This window comes from Lethenteron reissneri, chromosome 56 (genome assembly GCF_015708825.2).
Source record: "Lethenteron reissneri isolate LAM-NWPU_2019-01 chromosome 56, ASM1570882v1, whole genome shotgun sequence".
Classification (NCBI taxonomy): Eukaryota; Metazoa; Chordata; class Hyperoartia; order Petromyzontiformes; family Petromyzontidae; genus Lethenteron; species Lethenteron reissneri.
The window spans coordinates 1,240,538-1,265,335 of NC_083834.1; the positions used below are offsets into that span (position 1 = coordinate 1,240,538).

At 56.9% G+C, this 24,798-nt stretch overlaps 1 protein-coding gene across 2 annotated transcripts in view; it reads right to left on the reverse strand.

Annotated features, from left to right (window-relative positions):
- Window positions 1-1,602: 1,602 nt before the first annotated feature.
- Window positions 1,603-24,798, reverse strand: part of LOC133357060 (runt-related transcription factor 3-like) — a 35,036-nt gene continuing 11,840 nt past the window's right edge. The window contains exons 2-7 of one of the 2 annotated variants that reach the window (XM_061574808.1): window positions 13,738-14,099; window positions 11,351-11,507; window positions 10,531-10,635; window positions 9,519-9,632; window positions 4,606-4,764; window positions 1,606-3,052 (exon numbers count right to left, since the gene is read on the reverse strand). In XM_061574808.1, the coding sequence (XP_061430792.1) occupies window positions 2,595-3,052; window positions 4,606-4,764; window positions 9,519-9,632; window positions 10,531-10,635; window positions 11,351-11,507; window positions 13,738-14,099 (1,355 nt within the window). In that variant the 3' untranslated portion in view covers window positions 1,606-2,594. Of the gene's footprint in view, window positions 3,053-4,605; window positions 4,765-9,518; window positions 9,633-10,530; window positions 10,636-11,350; window positions 11,508-13,737; window positions 14,100-24,798 lie in introns of both variants that reach the window. The other variant, XM_061574809.1, reaches the window with a different exon arrangement.

Below are 24,798 nucleotides of genomic sequence, written 5' to 3' on the forward strand. Positions count from 1 at the left end.
GCACGTGGTGGGGGGATGGGGTACGGGGGACACGGGGGGAGGGCAGAGGAGGAAGGATGCTTAACAAGGAAGCTGTTAAATAGGGCCCCCTACGTCACTAAACACGACATTCAATGAACCGTCCCTGGTGAATATACCCACACTTCAGCAGTGTGGGGGTTCTCCAGGGGCAGGCATCTCGCCCACTGGCGACGTGGAGACACGCCGACCCGCCTGGACTGCGGCCTGCAGCAGCAGAAGCTGTCTGCCAGCCAACGTGAAGACAAGGCCGGATGTGTAAGCGCAATATCTAACAATAGAGTGATGGTGGTGACGATGACGGTGATGATGATAATGATGTGCTGATGATGATACTGGTGATAATGCTGCTGCTTGTGATGACGTTTTTGATGATGCTTAACCACAGAGGCTGTGGTGTCAGTTGAGTGACAGGTCTAAATAATCCTGACGCCGTGACGTCATCATGTCACATCCACAACGACCTGAAGGTGATGTCACCATGGCACTCGTGCCAGGCTATGTACACTTTTTTGGCCACGTGGCGAGTCGAAGGCTATCCGTAACGCGCCCTCAGTCAGCCAGGGTCTCTGCAGAGAGAGGTGGTCTGGACCACGTACCCAAAATAGTCGTAGCAACTGGACACGCCACAGTCCTGGACATCACTCATTTCCCCTCGGCATCGGGAAGAGTGGGGGGCGACGGGCACGATGTCAACCCCAGCTGCAAGCGACGATGAAATTCCCGCTTCCAACTTTGATAAGCTAGCTTGAGACCAGGACACTGTGGGTTTGAATTATGTCCTTGGGCAGGCGCATCTTACAGATGGGCAGTGTGCAGATCAGCTCCACGGGAAGTCCTGGTGTCCCACATTTACTGTTGGATCACGATGTAGTCCAACAGATGTCCTTCGCTCAGACGCGGCGTGCATCCGTGATGTCGTGTGGATGTGCCGATGCCGGAACAGCGTGTTGCTGATTCCAAGCCAATGTGCTGCACAGAAGTCTCGCAGCCTCCTCCCGTTATTATTAAGCTTATCTGCCCCATGCCGTCCAAATCACTCCAGCCCAGGTGTCTGCGTCACGACCCACTCGGGCATTAAAGTCACCCAAGAGGATGACCCTATCCGGAGGGGCCACCTTAGCAGAACCTGGGGCAGGAGTTCTTTGAAGGCGTCTGACTCATCGTCCTCGCCACTGATGTGCATCACCCACACACTCGCAACAACCGCCATTCAGCACTAAGCGGCGGTGGTGATGTTACGAAGCGCTTGTGCCAGGCTAGGTGCACTTCACATACACGCACGCACACAAAGCGGGAACGTATCCTCCTCCTTTTCCTTCCAGAGAAGAGAGAAATAAATAGAGAGTAACACGAACGCGCACAAAAAAACAAACCGGAGCTACACTTAAAGCCGTTCGAATCATTATCTGCGAATAAAAAAAATGACAATAAAAATAGCAATACAAAATAAAATTTAACTTTAACGACAAATGACAGTGATAGGCTCTGTTGCTCTATCTGAAATGCTGACGGCAACCCCCCTCCCCCCGGCATAACCCGCCCCCCCCCCGCATAACCCCCCCCAGCCCCTCCACCCCGACCCCCCGGTTACCCTCTCCCACCCCTCGTCCCCTGCCCCCACCACGATCTGACGATATGATCGTCGCCAATCCGGTTCGCGGTTCGATTTCATACAACCAGAAAGAAAAAAAATGATATTCAAAGAAAAGTGTTGGATGGCGGGTAAATGGTAGCTACTACTGTAGTAGCTACTATAAATGTAGTAGCTACGGGCCCCGTACTTTCAAGGGCCCCGTGCTAAATGCTTTCAAGCTATCAATTCCTGTTTAGTGATTCTGCACTTGCTCTAGTACTGTAGTACTATACCGCCTTCAACTTTATGAACGATTGGGTGTTTAAGGTTAGCGATTTGGCGTCTGTGAGAAAGTGTTTGGGCAGCAATGCACCCAGGGATCACTGGGGTCCCGGGGTCTCTGCAACCCCCTTTAGCCCCTCGAACACTCAAGAACGGCGCTGGCCGCTGTGACTGCTGGTTACCCAGCAACATGGAGCGATGACAAAATGCGCGGCTGGGTCAAAGGTTAAGGCTAGGCTAATGGGTCATATGGTAAGCGTTAGGGATAGTCCAATGGCCCATCCGTTGTTGGATCAGGTGTTACGGTAATGGGTCAGTTGGTTGGGGCTAACCCAATGACCCATGCGTAATAGGCAAAACGGTGAAATGAGTTAGGGTCTAGGGTTAAAGATATGCAGGTTACCGGTTAGGGATCAGAGTTATGTTATAGGTAAGCCTCGGGTTAGATCTAAGATTCGGGTTCAGGCTAGGGGGTTGTAGGTGGGGTCTAGAAAAAGGGCTGCGGTTATGTCTCAGGCTACATTCATGGTGAAGGTTAGAATGTGTGTGTTAGTTGTTAAAAGTGATGGAGAGAGCTGGAGTTAGGGTCATGGTTCCGGCTAAGTTGCTGGTTAGGCGTCTACCTGAACACCCACGTGACATTTGACATCACCATCAGCCAATCAGCACGCCTCCCCCACCTCACTCTCCGCTCACCCCGCGCCTCTGCGTCTGCACGCTACACGGGCCGCTGGTAGGGCCGCCACACGGCCTCCTCCATGGCCCGCACGGCCCCCAGGGCCCCCGGCGAGACGCTGGGGCAGCTGCCGTCGCTCTCCGTGCCCTCGGCGCAGGCCCCCACGGACCCCGGCAGCTCGGGGGACCTCTGATCGGAGGCGCCCGCCACCAGCGACAGCTGATAGCCCCCCGCCGCTCCCGATGGGGGCGCGCCGTAGAAGAGCGCGTAGGGGCCCGAGGGGGGCCCCCCGTTCTGGTAGGCGGAGGAGGGGGCATGTCGCGGAGGAGAGCCCGGGTAGGGGGGGGGCAGGTAGGCGTGGTAGCGCGGTGAGGGCGGTGGCGCCGGGGTCAGGTGGGGGTAGGCGAAGGCCCCCGGGTAGTGGAGGCGGGGGTCCGGCAATGCAAACTGCCCGTCGTGGTGCAGGCCCATGCGGGATGGGTTGAACACCCCCTGCAGGTCTGTGTGGGGGGGGAACAGGGGGGGGGGGGTCGGTGGATCACATGCACACGCAGTCTCGTTTTCATTCGTCACATTTTCGGGGGCGGAGGGGGTTAGTCTGCATCGTGAATTTGCCCAAATGTGTTGTCGGAAGACCCTCCATCAGCAACATTTACTCGCTGTCTATAATCATCACCGTGAAGCATTTCCCGCAGCCCGAGACGCCGCGCACCAAACTTCGGTCAAAACTCGCTGTCTGGCGCTGCAACGGCAACGACCGGGGATGACCTCTGCTGCTTCCATCGTCGCGTTTCCCTCGGCACATGAACAGTTTTATTGCCGTTTGTTCCTGGCCGCTTGGCGGTCTCTGGGGCATGCGCTCCACGAGTGTGCGTTGCATTTGAAGGGCAGCATGCGGGTGACGGGCGACATAATGGGGGTGGGGCTAGGGTAACGAAGGGGGAGTGATGGGGTAACTTCTCAAATGCCTGCTGGTTTGATCACCACCAGCGTCCGGCCACCGGGTCGCCGCATTTGAACTTCTTTCGCACCCTACGGCAGCCACCCGTACTGATCGGAGAGCTTCGGGAGACCACGGAGACGTCTGTGGTGAAGGCTCTCGTCCAGTTGACGTAGAGTCCAGTTGACGTAGAGTTCGGTTGATAACGTAGCATCCGGTTGTTGTAGCAGCGCGGCCACAGCAACCGCCGCCTTCTGGGTCCCGACCCGTAGTCGACGCTTGGACTTCTCCGAGCGCTCCAGGCGCCCTTCTCTGACCCTTTACATGAGCGCCGCTTGCCACCGTCGATCTTCGAGAGAGCGGTCGCAAAGACGAAGCGCGCAGGGCCGAACGCGCGTGGCTTTGGTCGACCGCTGCCAAGATGAGCGACCCGCCGTCGTGACGCGCGGTTCGTTGAAGCGCTTCCCCCCCCGGCGCAGGTCTAAACGTGACCTCTGCCCTTCTTGGGGATTAACCAAGAGGCAGGGTGCAAACTGTGACGAAATCCGTGGACGCCACCGACCAACACCGCCGCTGCCATCACCGGCATCGCCAACGCTCTCCACCCTCCGCCATCTGACAGCGCAGCTGCCACGTGCCTCCCTGGGGCCGGTAACGCTCGTGGAGGTCCACCGTCGCCAGACTCGCACCGACCGCTGCGACCGCTGCGACCGTGGTCTCGGCAGCTGGTCCCCCCCACAACCACCCTGCACGCTCGTCCCACCCAGCGCGGCCGATTTGTTGCCCGATCGCACCCGGCAGGGATGCTCGTCAGCTCCAGGGGGGCTTCTGCACTGCACGTCCCGTCCTGGTTACGGCCGACCCGGGTCCCCGGAGCGTCACGGCAAGGGTTGGCGGGATCGGCCTGGAGGAGGGCCGCCTCGGACGAGGCCACTCGGGACAACTTGGCTCTTCCCTCGTGGTCTTCGAACGCTCGCGACAACTCCGTCCCCATCGTCGCCGCCACATCCCTCCCTTGCGTGCCGCGACTCCCCACCCCTCTCAACTCGCCCCACCACTCCCCCAACTCTCCCAGCCCTCCCCCTTCCCTCCCCTCCCTCCGGACCACCGTACCTTGCGTGGAGAGGGTCCGCGCCGGGGAGAGGGGCCCTGATGTGGACCCCATGCCCGATGGGGCCCCCACCCCCACCTGGGGTAGGTAGGAGGGGTACGGCTGCTCGAAGGGCCACGGTGGGGAGGTTTGCGCGCTGCGGGGACCCCCTCCCTCGGAGCCTGCGGGATATGGGGGGGGGGGGGGAAGCGGGGGAGGGGGGGAAGCGGGGAGGGGGGAGATGGAGGAGGAGGCGATGATGTGGAGCTGAGTGGACTTGCCGAAGACCGGTACCAGCGGCGGTGTCAACATGGGCCTCTGTGGAGGATGCTGCTGGGCCAGTTGGGAGGCAGTCGCCTTCCGGCAGCAATGGAGGACGGAGGAGCGACGCTTACAACAGCAAGCGGAGCGCACGGCGGATAAAACGCGGCGAGTTGGAACAGTAGAGGGCACAGGTGGTGCGTTGGGCCATTCGCCCATCTGTAACATCACGAAACCAGCGCTCGTCCGCTGTGTACCTGCTGCCGCTGCTGAGATCCACCCAGCTCGAGGCAGCCGAACGGAGTCGTTCATCTGCTGCACCGCTCAGTGCTCTGGAGCAGTCTCTGCCGACTGATGTGACAATCGGTGCTTTTACGACCGGAGTTAAAATATTGATTTTTTTCCCTTTTGCTCCTCGTGTATAGCTTTGATTTTGTTAGCGCCACACGCGCTTCCATCTCAGCTGTTTGCTGAATGCGCGCGTTACAATTCTTGGATCGATCGGATTGATTGAATTGTCTCTACCGGTGATCTCGGGTGGTCAACGCACGACACATGGGCCCCTGGCCCCGCGCGAAACGCCCCCTAACGGCGGGCCGAGCGTTGCGCACTCCACGTGACAGCCCCCCCCCCACTCCGTTGTGACGTCACCGCCACAGGGCGGTCACCGCCACAGGGCGGCCACCGACGGCTGTGACCGCACGTGCCGGCATGTCGATCGCCGTGCGTGTGGCGTCACGTGGCTAGGGTCTCACCATGCGTGGGGGTCACCTGGTTAGGGGCTGACCGTGCGTGGAGGTCACGTGGCTAGGGTCCCACCGTGAGTGGGGGTCACGTGGCTAGGGGCTCACCGTGAGTGGGGGTCACGTGGCTAGGGCTCACCGTGAGTGGGGGTCACGTGGCTAGGGGCTCACCGTGAGTGGGGGTCACGTGGCTAGGGTCTCACCGTGAGTGGGGGTCACGTGGCTAGGGGCTCACCGTGAGTGGGGGTCACGTGGCTAGGGGCTCACCGTGAGTGGGGGTCACGTGGCTAGGGGCTCACCGTGAGTGGGGGTCACGTGGCTAGGGTCTCACCGTGTGTGGGGTCACGTGGCTAGGGTCTCACTGTGTGTGGGGGTCACGTGGCTAGGGTCTCACCGTGCGTGGGGGTCACGTGGCTAGGGGCTCACTGTGTGTGGGGTCACGTGGCTAGGGTCTCACCATGTGTGGGGGTCACGTGGCTAGGGGCTCACCGTGTGTGGGGGGTCACGTGGCTAGGGGCTCACCGTGTGTGGGGGTCACGTGGCTAGGGTCTCACCGTGTGTGGGGGTCACGTGGCTAGGGTCTCACTGTGTGTGGGGGTCACGTGGCTAGGGTCTCACCGTGTGTGGGGGTCACGTGGCTAGGGTCTCACTGTGTGTGGGGGTCACGTGGCTAGGGTCTCACTGTGTGTGGGGGTCACGTGGCTAGGGTCTCACTGTGCGTGGGGGTCACGTGGCTAGGGTCTCACCGTGTGTGGGGGTCACGTGGCTAGGGTCTCACTGTGTGTGGGGGTCACGTGGCTAGGGTCTCACTGTGTGTGGGGGTCACGTGGCTAAGGTCTCACCGTGTGTGGGGGTCACGTGGCTAGGGGCTCACTGTGTGTGGGGGTCACGTGGCTAGGGGCTCACTGTGTGTGGGGGTCACGTGGCTAGGGTCTCACCGTGTGTGGGGGTCACGTGGCTAGGGGCTCACTGTGTGTGGGGGTCACGTGGCTAAGGTCTCACCATGTGTGGGGGTCACGTGGCTAGGGTCTCACCGTGTGTGGGGGTCACGTGGCTAGGGGCTCACTGTGTGTGGGGGTCACGTGGCTAGGGGCTCACTGTGTGTGGGGGTCACGTGGCTAGGGTCTCACTGTGTGTGGGGGTCACGTGGCTAGGGTCTCACTGTGTGTGGGGTCACGTGGCTAGGGGCTCACTGTGTGTGGGGGTCACGTGGCTAGGGGCTCACCGTGTGTGGGGGTCACGTGGCAAGGGTCTCACTGTGTGTGGGGTCACGTGGCTAGGGGCTCACTGTGTGTGGGGGTCACGTGGCTAGGGTCTCACTGTGTGTGGGGGTCACGTGGCTAGGGTCTCACTGTGTGTGGGGGTCACGTGGCTAGGGGCTCACTGTGTGTGGGGGTCACGTGGCTAGGGGCTCACCGTGTGTGGGGGTCACGTGGCAAGGGTCTCACTGTGTGTGGGGTCACGTGGCTAGGGTTTCACCATGTGTGGGGGTCACGTGGCTAGGGTCTCACTGTGTGTGGGGTCACGTGGCTAGGGGCTCACTGTGTGTGGGGGTCACGTGGCTAGGGGCTCACCGTGTGTGGGGGTCACGTGGCTAGGGGCTCACCGTGTGTGGGGGTCACGTGGCTAGGGGCTCACCGTGTGTGGGGGTCACGTGGCTAGGGTCTCACTGTGTGTGGGGTCACGTGGCTAGGGGCTCACCATGTGTGGGGGTCACGTGGCTAGAGGCTCACTGTGTGTGGGGTCACGTGGCTAGGGGCTCACTGTGTGTGGGGTCACGTGGCTAGGGTCTCACTGTGTGTGGGGGTCACGTGGCTAGGGGCTCACCGTGTGTGGGGGTCACGTGGCTAGGGGCTCACCGTGTGTGGGGGTCACGTGGCTGGGGTCTCACCGTGTGTGGGGGTCACGTGGCTAGGGGCTCATCGTGTGTGGGGGTCACGTGGCTAGGGTCTCACCGTGTGTGGGGGTCACGTGGCTAGGGGCTCACTGTGTGTGGGGGTCACGTGGCTAGGGTCTCACCGTGAGTGGGGGTCACGTGGCTAGGGGCTCACCGTGTGTGGGGGTCACGTGGCTAGGGTCCCCCCGTGAGTGGGGGTCACGTGGCTAGGGGCTCACTGTGTGTGGGGTCACGTGGCTAGGGTCTCACTGTGTGTGGGGGTCACGTGGCTAGGGTCTCCCCGTGAGTGGGGGTCACGTGGCTAGGGTCCCCCCGTGAGTGGGGGTCACGTGGCTAGGGTCTCACCGTGTGTGGGGGTCACGTGGCTAGGGGCTCACTGTGTGTGGGGTCACGTGGCTAGGGTCTCACCGTGAGTGGGGGTCACGTGGCTAGGGGCTCACTGTGTGTGGGGTCACGTGGCTAGGGTCTCACTGTGTGTGGGGGTCACGTGGCTAGGTTCTCACTGTGTGTGGGGGTCACGTGGCTAGGGTCTCACCCTGCGTGGGGGTCACGTGGCTAGGGTCTCACCGTGTGTGGGGGTCACGTGGCTAGGGTCTCACTGTGTGTGGGGGTCACGTGGCTAGGGTCTCACTGTGTGTGGGGATCACGTGGCTAGGGGCTCACTGTGTGTGGGGGTCACGTGGCTAGGGTCTCACTGTGTGTGGGGTCACGTGGCTAGGGGCTCACTGTGTGTGGGGGTCACGTGGCTAGGGGCTCACTGTGTGTGGGGGTCACGTGGCTAGGGTCTCACTGTGTGTGGGGGTCACGTGGCTAGGGGCTCACTGTGTGTGGGGGTCACGTGGCTAGGGTCTCACTGTGTGTGGGGGTCACGTGGCTAGGGTCTCACTGTGTGTGGGGGTCACGTGGCTAGGGTCTCACTGTGTGTGGGGGTCACGTGGCTAGGGGCTCACTGTGTGTGGGGGTCACGTGGCTAGGGTCTCACTGTGTGTGGGGGTCACGTGGCTAGGGGCTCACCGTGAGTGGGGGTCACGTGGCTAGGGTCTCACTGTGTGTGGGGGTCACGTGGCTAGGGTCTCACTGTGTGTGGGGGTCACGTGGCTAGGGGCTCACTGTGTGTGGGGGTCACGTGGCTAGGGGCTCACTGTGTGTGGGGGTCACGTGGCTAGGGGCTCACTGTGTGTGGGGGTCACGTGGCTAGGGTCTCACCCTGCGTGGGGGTCACGTGGCTAGGGTCTCACTGTGTGTGGGGTCACGTGGCTAGGGTCTCACCGTGAGTGGGGGTCACGTGGCTAGGGTCTCACCGTGTGTGGGGGTCAAGTGGCTAGGGTCTCACTGTGTGTGGGGGTCACGTGGCTAGGGGCTCACCGTGTGTGGGGGTCACGTGGCTAGGGTCTCAGCGTGTGTGGGGGTCACGTGGCTAGGGTCTCACTGTGTGTGGGGGTCACGTGGCTAGGGGCTCACTGTGTGTGGGGGTCACGTGGCTAGGGTCTCACCGTGAGTGGGGGTCACGTGGCTAGGGTCTCACTGTGTGTGGGGTCACGTGGCTAGGGTCTCACCGTGTGTGTGGGGTCACGTGGCTAGGGGCTCACTGTGTGTGGGGGTCACGTGGCTAGGGGCTCACCGTGTGTGGGGGTCACGTGGCTAGGGGCTCACCGTGTGTGGGGGTCACGTGGCTAGGGGCTCACTGTGTGTGGGGGTCACGTGGCTAGGGTCTCACCGTGTGTGGGGGTCACGTGGCTAGGGGCTCACCGTGTGTGGGGGTCACGTGGCTAGGGGCTCACTGTGTGTGGGGTCACGTGGCTAGGGGCTCACCGTGTGTGGGGTCACGTGGCTAGGGGCTCACTGTGTGTGGGGGTCACGTGGCTAGGGGCTCACCGTGTGTGGGGGTCACGTGGCTAGGGGCTCACTGTGTGTGGGGGTCAGGTGGCTAGGGGCTCACCGTGTGTGGGGGTCACGTGGCTAGGGGCTCACCGTGTGTGGGGGTCACGTGGCTAGGGGCTCACCGTGTGTGGGGGTCACGTGGCTAGGGTCTCACCATGTGTGGGGGTCACGTAGCAGGGGCTCACGGGACCGAGCTGCAGCAGCCTCTCGGGGAAGAGTCCCCCCATCGAGTTGGACTTGAGCATGTCCTCCTGCCTCTGTCTGTGTCCTGTGGTGGAAGGAAAGGGAGGGTGAGCGTCTGTGTGGGAAATCAAGTGACTGACCGCCTGGGTCAGTCACCTGGGTGGGTGTCTGGCTGGGTGAGTGTCTAAGTAGGTGACTGGGTGGGTGAATGTCTAGGTAGGTGTCTCGCTGAGTGTCTAGGTGGGTGTCTGGCTGGGTGAGTGTCTACCTGGATTTCTGGGTGGGTAACTTGATGGACAGTCTGTAGTGATTTAATGTGTAAGTGAACAATAGAGTGGGTGAGAGAGGAGTGGATGGGTGAGTGGGTGTGTGGCTGAGCGGTGGTGTAGCGGTTAGCGCTACGCTGCGCTACGAACCTGGCGACCCGGGTTCGATTCCCGCTCATGGCCACCGGTGACGATTTCCTGAACCGGTCCTGGGCCTCCCCTAGGTCGACTCAGCCTCAAATGAGTACCTGGTGCGATGTGTAAACATCGCCACTAGGGAGACAAGGGCGGCCAGACGTGGTGTTGGCCACCTACCCCCTCGTGTGCCGTGCCGGCCTTTATAGGTACTCGCTAACAGCACTTGCCCCTATAGTATGTAAGGCTATACGGAGAATCTTTGTCTTTGTCTTTGTGTGGCTAGGTGGCTGGGTGGCTGGGTGGGTGAGGGTGTGAGGGGGTGGGTGAGGGGGTGAGGGGGTGAGGGGGTGAGGGGGTGGGTGAGTCAGTGGGTGGGTATGTGAGCGAGCGGGGCTGGGTGGGTGAGTGCGTGGGTGAGTAGGTGTGTGGGTGAGTAGGTGTGTGAGTGAGTAGGTGGGTGAGTAGGTGTGTGGGTGTGTGGATGTGTGGGTGTGTGGGTGAGTAGGTGGTGAATGAGTGGGTGGGTGGGTGAATGAGTGGGTGAGTGAGCGGTCGGGACTGGGTGGGTAGGCGACTCACTCCGTGGCTCACGAGGCCCGTCCACGGTCACCTTGATGGCGCGTTGATAGGTGGCCACCTGTGGTGGGCTCGTGAACACGGTGATGGTCAGGTTGAGGCTCTTGCCTGGGGGGCGGGGCGACAGGCACGGGGGAAGGGCACAGTCGTTGGGTCACTCTCTGGAACAATGGACGAGGTTGGGAGGTCAATGCGAGGTTATGGGTCTCTCTGTGAGTCTATGGGTCTCTGTGTGAGTCTATAGGTCTCTATGTGAGTCCATGGGTCTCTGTGTGAGTCTATGGGTCTTTGTGTGAGTCCATGGGTCTCTGTGTGAGTCTATGGGTCTCTGTGTGAGTCTATGGGTCTCTGTGTGAGTCTATGGGTCTCTGTGTGAGTCTATGGGTCACTGTGTGAGTCTATGGGTCACTGTGTGAGTCTATGGGTCTCTGTGTGAGTCTATGGGTCTCTGTGTGAGTCTATGGGTCTCTGTGTGAGTCTATGGGTCTCTGTGTGAGTCTATGGGTCTCTGTGTGAGTCTATGGGTCACTGTGTGAGTCTATGGGTCACTGTGTGAGTCTATGGGTCTCTGTGTGAGTCTATGGGTCACTGTGTGAGTCTATGGGTCTCTGTGTGAGTCTATGGGTCTCTGATCCACCTGCCACTTTTTAAGTCGTTCAATACCCCCGACTCCAATGCCCCCACCCACCCGAGTGTTGCTCCTCCCCTCCTCTCCCCCAGTGACCCCCTTCTACCCCCCCCCACCACCCATGGTCCCTCCCTCCCCAAATCCAAAATCCCCCCCTCGCCCCCCCTTCCCCCACCACCGCCCCCCCCCCCCCACCTCGCCCGCTCCTCCCCACGAAGCGCAGGTCGTTGAAGCGCGCCACGTGGCCCTTCATGACGGCACTCGCGTTGCGCAGCTCCGCCGAGTAGTTCTCGTCGTTCCCGGCCATCACCGCCACGGGGGTGCCGTCCGGAACGTCGGCCATCGCCATCACCTGCGGGGCGTGCGGCAGTGGTGAAGGTCGTGACGTCGTGAGGGGTTTGGGGGGGGTAGTGGGCAGGGTGAGGGCGGGTATAGCGGTGCTCTGACGACATCGAGAGTCCGAGCGATCGGTCTCGGCCGAGGAGGAGGAGGCGGAGCGGCGTCTGTTTTCCCAGAGGGCGGGATTCAGTGGGGGTGACCACGCGGGAGTCACGTGATTTACGGGAGCCTCGAGCTGGTTTAGAGAGAGAGAGGTGTCGTGACAGGTCCACGTGACCCACCCACCCCCCCCCCCTTTGCTACCATTCACCACTGGTGCAAAGAATCGGCCGCTACCCCCCCCCCCCCCACCTCGGGGGTTTCCTCTCCCCTCCCTTTGGTTTCCGCGGTCCAAAATTTCCACCCTGAACCCATTTCCTCTCCAGCCACCTCGAGTTCGTTTCTCATCACCACCACCACCATCGCCACCACCAGCATCACCACCAGCATCACCATCACCACCATCACCACCACCATCACCACCACCATCACCATCACCATCGCCACCATCACCACCACCATCACCACCACCATCACCACCACCACCATCGCCACCACCATCACCACCATCGCCGCCGCCACCACCATCACCACCATTATCGCCACCATCACCACCACCACCATTGCCACCGCCACCATTGCCACCGCCACCACCATCGCCACCATCACCACCACCACTAACCACCACTGTCATCCAGCACTGTGCGGAGGCGGCAGCAGCGGCGAGGGTTGGTGGATCACGCACAGACGGTGGTGTGAGACTCCCCTCGACACGTGGGTGGGCTGTGGAGGAGGAGCCATAAGCCCGGTTCGCCGGCAGATGGCAGCACAGCAAAGTGCGTGGACTGATCTCCCCCTCTTCGTCTTTCGTTTGTTGTCCTTCCCCGCACCTCCGATTGGCAGGGTAGGCTACGTACGGTGCGAAAGAAGTTCTGCATACACATATACGTACCTCTGGCTCTGCCAGGAGAAGGCGGTGCAGCAAAGTGCGGTCTAATCTCCATCTGTTGATTCCGTCTGTACGGGGGGGGGGGGGCGGGGGATCGAGCGTTGCCCCCTCGCCCAAGGCGTCGGGTTTTCTCGGTGATTAATAAACCAAGCTCGTCCGTAAGCAGCTCCAAACATCCTACAAATAAACAGCCAACGCAGCAGCGGCAGCAGGACCCTCCTGAAGAACAGTCCTGCTACTCTTGGATAACCATGGGCACCCAGCTTGACACGGCGTAGGCTTTCGCGACCAATATTAGCGGTGAAAGAGGCGCCCGTGGCTGTCATGAGAGACGACGTCACAAAGACGTCACAGGGCGAGGTGGCACCGTGCCAATAGAGCAGCAACTCACAAGGCCGACACGCGGCTCGGTGGCAGTCACTGCTACACATTCACTTTGAAAGGATGACCATGCAGGCGAAGTTGAATGTCAAGCGACTGGGTACTGATCAGCCGAAAATCGACATCGACCGGCCTTCAGGCGACCGGGGGAAAGCAATACTTGAGGACATTTCGCCAGAGCTGGTGTGCTAGCAAGGCCTGGCTGTGTGGATGTGCAAATCAGAATTCACTTTTCTGTTTCCCTTGCAGACTGCTTCGCACTTCCACCTCAGACAAGACCTGGAGTGCCTCCCGTTGCTGGACGAGACGGTCACCTCACTTCCACGGCAAGGCCAATGGCACGAAGGGGATTCTCTTCGTGAGAACGCCGTCTCTTCAGAGGGCACTCACAACAGCGCCACCTCGTGGCAATGTCACGAGACGCCCCTGGGAGTGGAGCGGCACACTTCGAATCCGGGCCACCCGGATTCGATTCCAGCTCACGGTCAACGTCAGTGACGATTATCTGAACCGGTCCAGGACCTCCCCCGAGGACGACTCAGCCTTAAATGTGCACCCGGTGCGGTGTGTCGACATCGCCACTGGGGAGACAAAGGCGGCCGGGCTTGGTGTTGGCCACCCACCCCTTCGCGTGCCACAATACCGGCCTTCATAGGTGGTGCTACTCGCTAAAACACTTTCCCCAATAGTCTGTTCAGGCTATACGGGGGATCTTTGTCTTTTCGTGATGGTGGTGTTGGCGGTTTTAACGACACTGATATTTACACGATCAATTGATATTTACACGATCTATTGATATTTACACGATCTAACACCCCCCCCCCCAAAATAAATACATCATCTATGGATCACGAGCACCCCCCCCCCGCCCCACCTTGAAGGCGACGGGCAGAGTTTTGTTGCAGCGCCAGTGTGGGGGCAGCGCGGAGCAGAGGAAGTTGGGGCTGTCCGTGCGCAGCATCTCGCTGCTCTGCTCCCCCAGCCCCAGCGCCAGCCCGGCCTCCTCCGGGGGGGCTCCCCCCACCTGGGAGCCCGGCCCAGGGTGCCCGGCCTGAGCGTGGGAGGGGGTCTGCTGCTGCTGCTGCAGCTTCCCCAGGCTGAGTGGAGGGCTGCAAGGGGCAGACGGCTGCTGCTGCTGATGATGATGATGATCCTGGTGCTGATGATGCTGCTGCTGTTGCTGCGCGTGAACCTGGGAGCCGTGGAGCAGCGGAGAAGAGATCTCCACGGGTTTGCCTGGGACGCGGGGAGACACGGGGGTGGGACACGGGGATGAGACGCGGGGTGGGACACGGGAGACACGGTGTCTTGAGACTGCCTTGAGAACAGATTGCGTGACAAGATGCGTGCGTGGGTGTTACCAAGAGCACTTCCCAACTTGGGAATTATCATCACGACCAACCACGTGGTCATCATTACCAACATCCCGAACATTCTGTCACTGTCATCACCATCGTCGTCGTCACCATCATCATCACGACCACAAACATTCTCACTCTCACCACCACCACCACTGTCACCATCAGCAGCAGCCGTGCTGGACCCCACGTTTACAACGTTTATGGAAAAAGTCGAGGGCGGCTCTCGAATGTGAAACTTGTAATTCACTTGCTGACCAGCGGGTGGCAGTACAGCAACAAGGCGTCAGCTGAGCGAGGTTCTGCATCGCCCAAGGGGAGGGAGCTGTCTCCCCCCTCCGCTGGAGGTTTTTCTCCTGGCTCTCCACTTTGCTTGTATCAAATGCTGAACTTCTTTTGCTCCGTACGCAGCCAACCGTGCTTACTCGGAGGTGTGGAGGTGGGGGGACAGCAAACTAAACACAAAGAGCAGTGGTACAGAAATTCGTTTTCAATGTAGTATAGCGGTGTAGCATATAGTGTAGTGTATAGTGCACTGTAGAGTACTGTAGTATATCATGTATAGTGTCGTGTATGTTGAACTTGCTAATCGGAGGCACGGCACCGTGGGTGGGGGGAAGGACAACACTACTAAACACAAACGCAATTCTTAAGACATTTGTTTTCGATATAAATAATTTAAAAGTGCATATTGGTCCAGTGGCATCCTAATATCGGTTGATATCGTCACTGCAACCATCACCACCACCATTTCTATTTAGGGTGGAAGTGTGCATCGATTAATCGACGAGTACCAATTCGTAAGCGCCACGACACGTGCTTGCTGCATCACGTGTGTAAGAATTGACGATTGTCCCATTTGTGAACGTTGCATGCTTTAGCGTGGGTTCATGTAATCAGCGGCACCTTGGAAGTTGATAGTTCGTGATGTCACTGCTTACGAACGCTTCCTTAAAGAGTCTCCTTCAGGCTTGCAGTGCGTGGACGAGTTTGACACAGTGATGCGATGCAGCGAGTGGTTTGGCCAGCGACCCATAGATTCACGCAGTGATCCACAGACTCACACAGTGATACACAGACTCACACAGTGATCCACAGATTCACACAGTGATCCACAGACTCACTTAGTGACCCACAGACTCACACAGTGATACACAGACTCACACAGTGACCCACATACTCACTTAGTGACCCACAGACTCACACAGTGATACACAGACTCACACAGTGATCCACAGATTCACACAGTGATCCACAGACTCACACAGTGATCCACAGACTCACACAGTGACCCACAGACTCACACAGTGATCCACAGACTCACACAGTGATACACAGACTCATACAGTGATCCACAGATTCACACAGTGATCCACAGACTCACACAGTGATCCACAAACTCACACAGTGATCCACAGACTCACACAGTGATACACAGACTCACACAGTGATCCACAGATTCACACAGTGATCCACAGACTCACACAGTGATCCACAGACTCACACAGTGATACACAGACTCACACAGTGACCCACAGACTCACACATTGACCCACAGACTCACACACAGACCCACAGACTCACACAGTGTCCCACAGACTCACAGTGATCCACAGACTCACACAGAGACCCACAGACTCACACAGAGACCCACAGATTCACACAGTGACCCACAGACTCACACAGTGATTCACAGACTCATATAGTGACGAACAGACTCACACAGAGACCCACAGACTCACACAGAGACCCACAGACTCACACAGTGATCCACATATTCACACAGTGACCCAGAGATTAACGCAATGACCCACATACTCCGTGATACCAGAACGGAGAGATGCATGAATGGACTTGCACTGAGAGTCGGAGAGAGGGGCACGTGGATGAGAGCACACGCAGATTTATTGGCATCAACCAGCAGTGGATACTCCGTGACGATGAAGCATGGAGATATGCGTGTCTGGCATGACGCCCACAGAGGAAGGAGCACGTGGATTGGCGAGCACACGCAGTGTGATGACATCGTCGTCGTCACCACCACCATCATCCAAACGGCCAGAGGGGAGAGTTCGAATGATGGACGACGATGATCGAGACTGCCAACGGGAATGGGGTACGCGTATCGCTAGCGGCGTTCCCCCCGCACCACGACCGTGGAGGAGACGGAGCGGTGATGATGATAGTGATGCCAGTGGCAGGAGACCTCCTTAATCCAGCAGTTGATCGAACATGGCTGATGATCCGTCTGGACCCTCGTTCCCTCCCGGGGTCCACCGCTCGGTACCCCCTCAACGCCCTCCAACCCCCCGCCCTCGGCCACGAGCAGAGGTCCCGCGCGGTCCGCACGGGACGGGTTCGTGATCCCGCCCTCGTCGCGGCGCTTATCGCGGCCTCGCGGCCCCGAGTGGAAAGTTGTTATTTTAATAAATAAATAAATCGCGCGCGACGCCGATCCGCTGCGCGGGGGAGATTAGAGACGTGCGGTGGAGACGACAAAGCGTGGCGAGCACGATACAGCACAGCCAGCACAGCATAGCACAGCCAACACAGCCAGCACATCATAGCACAGCCAACACAGCCAACACAGCCAACACAACATAGCACAGCCAACACAGCCAGCACATCATAGCACAGCCAACACAGCCAACATAGCCAGCACAGCCAGCACATCATAGCACAGCCAACACAGCCAACATAGCCAGCACAGCCAGCACATCATAGCACAGCCAACACAGCCAACATAGCCAGCACAGCCAGCACATCATAGCACAGCCAACACAGCCAACATAGCCAACACAGCCAACACAGCCAGCACATCATAGCACAGCCAACACAGCCAGCACATCATAGCACAGCCAACACAGCCAGCACATCATAGCACAGCCAACACAGCCAGCACATCATAGCACAGCCAACACAGCCAACACAACATAGCACAGCCAACACAGCCAGCACATCATAGCACAGCCAACACAGCCAACATAGCCAGCACAGCCAGCACATCATAGCACAGCCAACACAGCCAACATAGCCAGCACAGCCAGCACATCATAGCACAGCCAACACAGCCAACATAGCCAGCACAGCCAGCACATCATAGCACAGCCAACACAGCCAACATAGCCAACACAGCCAACACAGCCAGCACATCATAGCACAGCATAGCACAGCCAGCACATCATAGCACAGCCAACACAGCCAACATAGCCAACACAGCCAACACAGCCAGCACAGCCAGCACATCATAGCACATCATAGCACAGCCAACACAGCCAACACAGCCAACACAACATAGCACAGCCAACACAGCCAGCACATCATAGCACATCATAGCACAGCCAACACAGCCAGCACATCATAGCACAGCATAGCACAGCCAGCACATCATAGCACAGCCAACACAGCCAACATAGCCAACACAGCCAGCACATCATAGCACAGCCAACACAGCCAACATAGCCAACACAGCCAGCACATCATAGCACAGCCAACACAGCCAACACAGCCAGCACAGCCAGCACAGCCAGCACATCATAGCACAGCCAACACAGCCAACATAGCCAACATAGCCAACACAGCCAGCACATCATAGCACAGCCAACACAGCCAACACAGCCAGCACAGCCAGCACATCATAGCACAGCCAACACAGCCAACATAGCCAACACAGCCAGCACAGCCAACACAGCCAACATAGCCAACACAGCCAACATAGCCAGCACATCATAGCACAGCATAGCCATAGCACAGCTAACACAGCCAACCCAGACCGCCATTATCCTCAACATGAGTAGTCAATGGATCGCCCGCGTGTGTTGCACAGTGGCTGAGCGCAGGGCCCCAAACGCCACGCGGCCAGCAACACACAGCACGACGGTGGGCGCCACGGTGGCTAGGAGATGTTAACTACCTCGACTGGTGTGCAGGAGGTCGTGGGTTCGATCCCGACCCTGGCTCCTGCTGCTGTATATTTGGAGTTTGCGTGTCTCTCTCCCACCCTAGTTACGTGGATTTTTCTAAGGGTCCTCCGGGTTTTCTCTCCACATTTAGAAACACGCGTTTAGAGTATTTGACTGCTATACTTTCCACACCGTGATAAGCCACTTCATTGTGCTATTATTTGTGGGCAGGTAGCTTCTGAAAAAGAGCTACATCGCTCAGTGGGCCTTACCTGGTAAAATAAACATAGTTTATCGTTTTAGTTTTCGCACTAACGATGATGCAATAGACGAGAGAGTAACGGGCGAGTTTGTTGTGAGGGCGTCGGGAGAGAAGAGACGACGATGGTGATGATGATGGCGATGATGATGGTGATGACGATGATGATGGTGATGACGATGATGATGGTGGTGGCGATGATGATGGTGATGACGATGATGATGGTGGTGGCGATGATGATGACGATGATGATGGTGGTGGCGATGATGATGGTGGTGGCGATGATGATGGTAATGGCGATGATGATGGTGATGGCGATGATGGTGATGACGATGATGATGGTGGTGGCGATGATGGTGGTGGCGATGATGATGGTGATGGCGATGATGATGGTGATGGCGATGATGATGGAGATGGCGATGATGATGGTGGTGGCGATGATGATGATGGTGGTGGCGATGATGATGGTGGTGGCGATGATGATGGTGATGGCGATGATGATGGTGGTGGCGATGATGATGATGGTAGTGGCGATGATGATGGTGGTGGCGATGATGATGATGGTGGTGGCGATAATGATGGTGGTGGCGATGATGATGGTGATGGCGATGATGATGGTGATGGCGATGATGATGGGAGGACAGAATTCCAGAGTGGGGCAGTGTGAGGAAAGAAACAGGGAGAGAAGTTATATGACCTGCAGCGTGGTGAGTGAGTGGGTGGGTGAGTAGGTGAGAGTGTGGGTGAGTGGGTGGGTGAGTAGGTGGGTGAGTGGGTGGGTGAGTAGGTGGGTGAGTGGCCGTGTGAGTAGGTTAGTGGGCGAGTGAGCAGGTGAGAGTGTGGGTGGGTGGTGGGTGTGTGATTGCGTAAGTGGGTGGTTGTGTGGATGAGTGGGTGGGTGGTTGAGACGTGTTGCTGTGGCATGCAGTGTGGTGGTGATGCTTCAACGAGGTGTGAATGATGAGACGAGCTTGAGTCATCCCAGCGTGGCTGAGCCGTGGTTGAGAGTGGATCTTCTACGTAGTTGCGGTAGTGTCGTGGTTAGCGCGTTGCACTGCGAACCCGGCTACCCGAGTTCGATTCCTGCTCACGGACGACACCGGTGACGATTATCTGAATCGATCCTGGGCCTCCCCTCGGCCGACTCAGCCTCAAATAAGTAGCTGGTGCGGTGTATAAACATGAGCACTGGGGAGACAAAGGCGGCCTGGCGTGGTGTTGGCCACCCACCCCCTCGTGTGCCGTGCCGGCCTTCATAGGTGCTGCTCGCTAGCAGCACTTGCCCCTACAGTCTGACCCCGCACCCCTCCTGGACACCTGTGAAAAGGATCTTAATAGATCATCAGATTCCTCCTCCAGGATAACTCAAGATGATGTCTGTACGTAAATGTAACTTCTTCCATACCGTACGTATCCAGCTGTGCTCATCCGATGTGCGGGGAAACACAAACTAAACACAAAAAGCAGCTCTAAAGAAATGATTCCAATGCACCACCTGTGTCCCCTCTTAGGCCAACTTGCTGAGTTTTATTCGCCCGGCGCTCCACTCGTTGTTGTGAGCGTTGCTCCTTTGTTGTTGTTGGAGGGCGACTGCCTCCAACTGCCCAGCAGCGTCCTTCACGAACCACCTCTACAGAGGCCGATATTGACACCCTGGTAGCAGTCAACGGCAAGTCCACTCAGCTCCACATCCCATTGCACCACATCAATCCATCTCTTTTCCAGCCCGTGCCGCACCCGTTTAGCCCCCTCGATCAGGCCCAACATAACGTGGGCACGCGGGTGGCTGCTGGGCTCCATGACCCAGCCAGTGCAGCAGCCTCGCCTGCAGGAGGAGCTCACACGTGAGATTGTGCTCAGATCTCCCAGAGCCCTCCACGTGTCGCAAGCACAGAGACCGAGAAGATCCGCAACTTCGTGTGGAACGTCATGCCAGGTAGCTTACACACACACGCATACACATTGACCCATGTACACATACACCCTAAACCGTACACACACAGTACACGCTGATCTGCCGTGATGTGCTAGATGGGCCAGAGAGCTGAGTGATTGCCGAGTTCCACATCTCTGCTCTGAGTCTGGAGCTCACGAGGCCACAGCATCACCAGCAGCAGCAGCGATCCGAGGAATTCACCGCGCGCGGAGTGTGACGCTGGTGCCGACAGAAAGCGACCGACGCACACCCAAAAGCAAAAATAAAGACGCAGACCCCCCGTGTAGCCTTCACAGACTGTAGGGGCAAGTGCTGTTAGCGAGCAGCTCCTATGAAGGCCGGCACGGCACACGAGGGGGTGGGTGGCCAGCACCACGCCCGACCGCCTTTGTCTCTCTCGAGACGATGTTTACACACCGCACCAGGTACTCATTTGCGGCTGAGTCAACCTAGGGGAGTCCCAGGGACCGGTTCAGATAATCGTCACGGGTGTTGGCCGTGAGCGGGAATCGAACTCGGGTCGCCGGTTTCGTAGCGCAGCGCACTGACTACTACACTACCGCTCCCCATACAAAGGCACACACAGAGACACTCACTCACAGTCTACCCGTGTAAACATGCGCGCACACACACGCGTGTGTGTTTAATATAGTGTTCCTTGTGCATATATACAGCATTGTATATGTGTACTAGTGTGTAGTGTGTATGCGAGTTTGTTGATGTGTGTGTAGGGAGCGGTGGCGCAGTGGTTAACGCAACAGCGTTAGGAATCCGGCAGTCCGAGTTCGATTCCCGCTCACGGCCAACATCGGTGAGGAATACCTGACCCGGCCCTGGGACTCCCCTAGGTCGACTCAGACTTATACTGTATCCGGTGTTTTGTTTAAACAGTCTTCACTGGGGAGACAAAGGCGGCCGGGCGTGGTGCTGGCCACCCACCCCCTCGTGTGCCGTTCTGGCCTTAATAGGTGCTTGCTAACAGTAAACGCAGGGACTCACAGATGTGCACGAACAGACACATACATACACACACAGACTCACTCAACATAGACTCACTCATACATTGAATCATGCTCAGACTTACTCATAGACACAATGACTCATACTAAGACACGTAAACTTACACATACAATACTCAAACATGGTAGGCGTGCAAAGTACGAGAAAGGTACATGCTCTTACGTAGATTCGCACATAGACGCACGATTAGACTCACTCAGAGACAAAGACATCGACTCACACATAGACACGGACATAGACTCACACATAGACACATAGACTCACACTTAGATACGTAAACTTACACCTAGACTCACGCTTAGACTCACAGATAAAGACAAAGACTCACACAAGGACAAACTCAGAGACAAACACTCATTCAGAGACAGACTCACTCAGAGACAGAGATTCACACAACAACTCACTCAGAGACAGATACTTACTCATAAGACAAAGACTCACTCAGAGACAGAGACTCATTCAGAGACAAAGACTCACTCAGAGACAAAAACTCACTTAGAGACTCACTCAGAGACAAAACCTCACTCAGAGACAAAGACTCACTCAGAGACAGAGACTCATTCAGAGACAAAGACTCACTCAGAGACAAAGACTCACTCAGAGACAAAAACTCACTCAGAGACTCACTCAGAGACAAAGACTCACTCAGAGACAGAGACTCATTCAAAGACAAAGACTCACTCAGAGACAAAGACTCACTCAGAGACAAAAACTCACTCAGAGACTCACTCAGAGACAACGACTCACTCAGAGACAAAGACTCACTCAGAGACTCACTCAGAGACAAAGACTCACTCAGAAACAAAGACTCACTCAGAGACTCACTCAGAGACAAAGACTCACTCAGAGACAAAAACTCACTCAGAGACTCACTCAGAGACAAAGACTCACTCAGAGACAAAGACTCACGACTCCGTGGCAGTTGTGGTTGAGGCGGCATAACGAGTTAACTAGAGGGGGGGGGAGTCACTGATGGGGGGGGGGGGGGGTAACTAATAGGGGAGTAACTGATTGGGGGGATCACGAATTGGGGGGCAGAGAGTCGGATGGGAGGAGGAGGGAGGGCGAGGGAGGGGAGTGATTGAAGCACCGCACGAAGGCACTCTGGGTAATTGCGAGCAAATCGAGCAAGTGACGTGCACCCCGTCTGTGAGTCTCCACAGTAGGAATCCGATGAGCGACAAAGCTCTTTTTCACAGATGCCATTTAGGGGCACGGGGTAAGAACGTCACAACAAACACTACTAAAACAAGATGGGAGTGCAAGTTATAGGAAAGGTACGCAAATCAATAAAAAGATACAAAATAAAACTAAAAATGTTTTTAATCTTGCCAGAATAAGCCCACTAAACTCTTGGGTTGTTTTTCAGAAGCGACGTGGCCATCACAAATGAAAACCTGACCAAGTGGCTTATCACGTGGACATTTATAGCAGCCGCCAAAATACTGTGTGTGACTCCCTCGTGAGTTTTTGTGATGTGACCCTAAATCAGTATTTGAAGGCGGACTGGTATGACGTCCACTACCTCGCCTGGTCTACAGGAGGTCGTGGGTTCGATCCCGATCCTGACGCCTGCTGCTGTATATTTGGAGTTTGCTTGTCTCTCTCTCATCATCATCACGGTGGCTATGAGATGTTAACTACCTCGCCTGGTCTACAGGAGGTCGTGGGTTCGACCCCGACCCTGACGCCTGCTGCTGTATAGTTGGAGTCTGCGTGTCTCTCTCTCATCATCATCACGGTGGCTAGGAAATGTTAACTACCTCGCCTGTCTACAGGAGGTCGTGGGTTCGACCCCGACCCTGACGCCTGCTGCTGTATATTTGGAGTTTGCGTGTCTCTCTCTCTGCGTGGATTTTTTTCTCCGGATCCTCCGATTTTTTCTTCCACATTTATAAACATAGATTGAGATTATTAATATTATTTTGCTGATATAAATGTCCCAATGATGAGCCACTTTGTTGAGCTCTCATTTGTGGTCGCCAGGTCGCTTCTGAACGATAAGTTCATACTGTACTTGAGTGGGCTTTGCGTGGTAGTTTGGGGATGGTTTCGTGTTGTATTTGTTTGTGTGTTGGGTAATTTGTTTACCTTTCTTGTACTTTGCACCCCTATCGTGTTTGTGTTTGTTGTTGTGATGTCCTTACCCCGTGTCCCGACTGGACATCTGTGAAAAAGAGCTTCATAGCTCATCGGATTCCTGCTGCAGTGTGAATACTACATTCTGATTCTGAACGTAGTGAAGTGAAAACGTGGGCCAGCGAAGGGATGGAGGAGTGATTTGGGACGCACCGAAGCCGACACTAAAAAGTCACGGAGGCAAACATGCGGCCTGAGGTGGACAGAGAACCCGATGGGTGATTTAAACAAAAAAATCCGGAACAAAATAATAGATAAAATTATAGAAAAATAATAGATAAAACAATGAATAAAAGTTCGCAAAGAAGCCCAGAGAGAGACGCGTGCGCGTGGCAATTACGTCGCGAGACGTCGAGAGAGGAACACGCGGATTAGAGAGATGCAAGCGGATGGAGTGGCATCATCATCATCATCCAGACTGTTAATGAGAGAGACGCGAGTGGGGCGTGGGGCAGGAGACGTCACGGCGAGAAGGGAGCGTGCCGACGGACGACGGGAATGGTGGCAGCGATGATCATGATCATGATGATCATCACAATGATCATCATGATCATGACCATGATGATAATGATCATGATAATGATGACCATGATGATGAGCATGATGATGAGATCAGTTGGCGTGTGCAGGCGACGTGCGGATTTTGGCATCCGAAGGGTCGGGAGAGGGGGGCCCGGCGGATTCGCGGAGGCCTTCATCCAGCAGTGGATTGGCCATGGCTGATGATGATCATGATGATTAGTAACGATTATTGGTTCAAGACGTTTCAATTAGCAAATAGGGAACGAAGTGATTAGCGTGATCACGCGCCATAGCGCATCGCACACACCAATCAGTAAACTCGCAGCTGAGTCTGTCGTGTGTGTGTTGTCGTGTGTGTGTTGTCGTGTGTGTGTTGTCGTGTGTGTGTTGTCGTGTGTGTGTTGTCGTGTGTGTGTTGTCGTGTGTGTGTTGTCGTGTGTGTGTCGTGTGTGTGTTGTCGTGTGTGTGTTGTCGTGTGTGTGTTGTCGTGTGTGTGTTGTCGTGTGTGTGTTGTCGTGTGTGTGTCGTGTGTGTGTTGTCGTGTGTGTGTTGTCGTGTGTGTGTTGTCGTGTGTGTGTTGTCGTGTGTGTGTTGTCGTGTGTGTGTCGTGTGTGTGTTGTCGTGTGTGTGTTGTCGTGTGTGTGTTGTCGTGTGTGTGTCGTGTGTGTTGTCGTGTGTGTGTTGTCGTGTGTGTGTTGTCGTGTGTGTGTTGTCGTGAGTGTGTTGTCGTGTGTGTGTTGTCGTGTGTGTGTTGTCGTGTGTGTGTTGTCGTGTGTCACGACCCAACCTCAAATGAGTA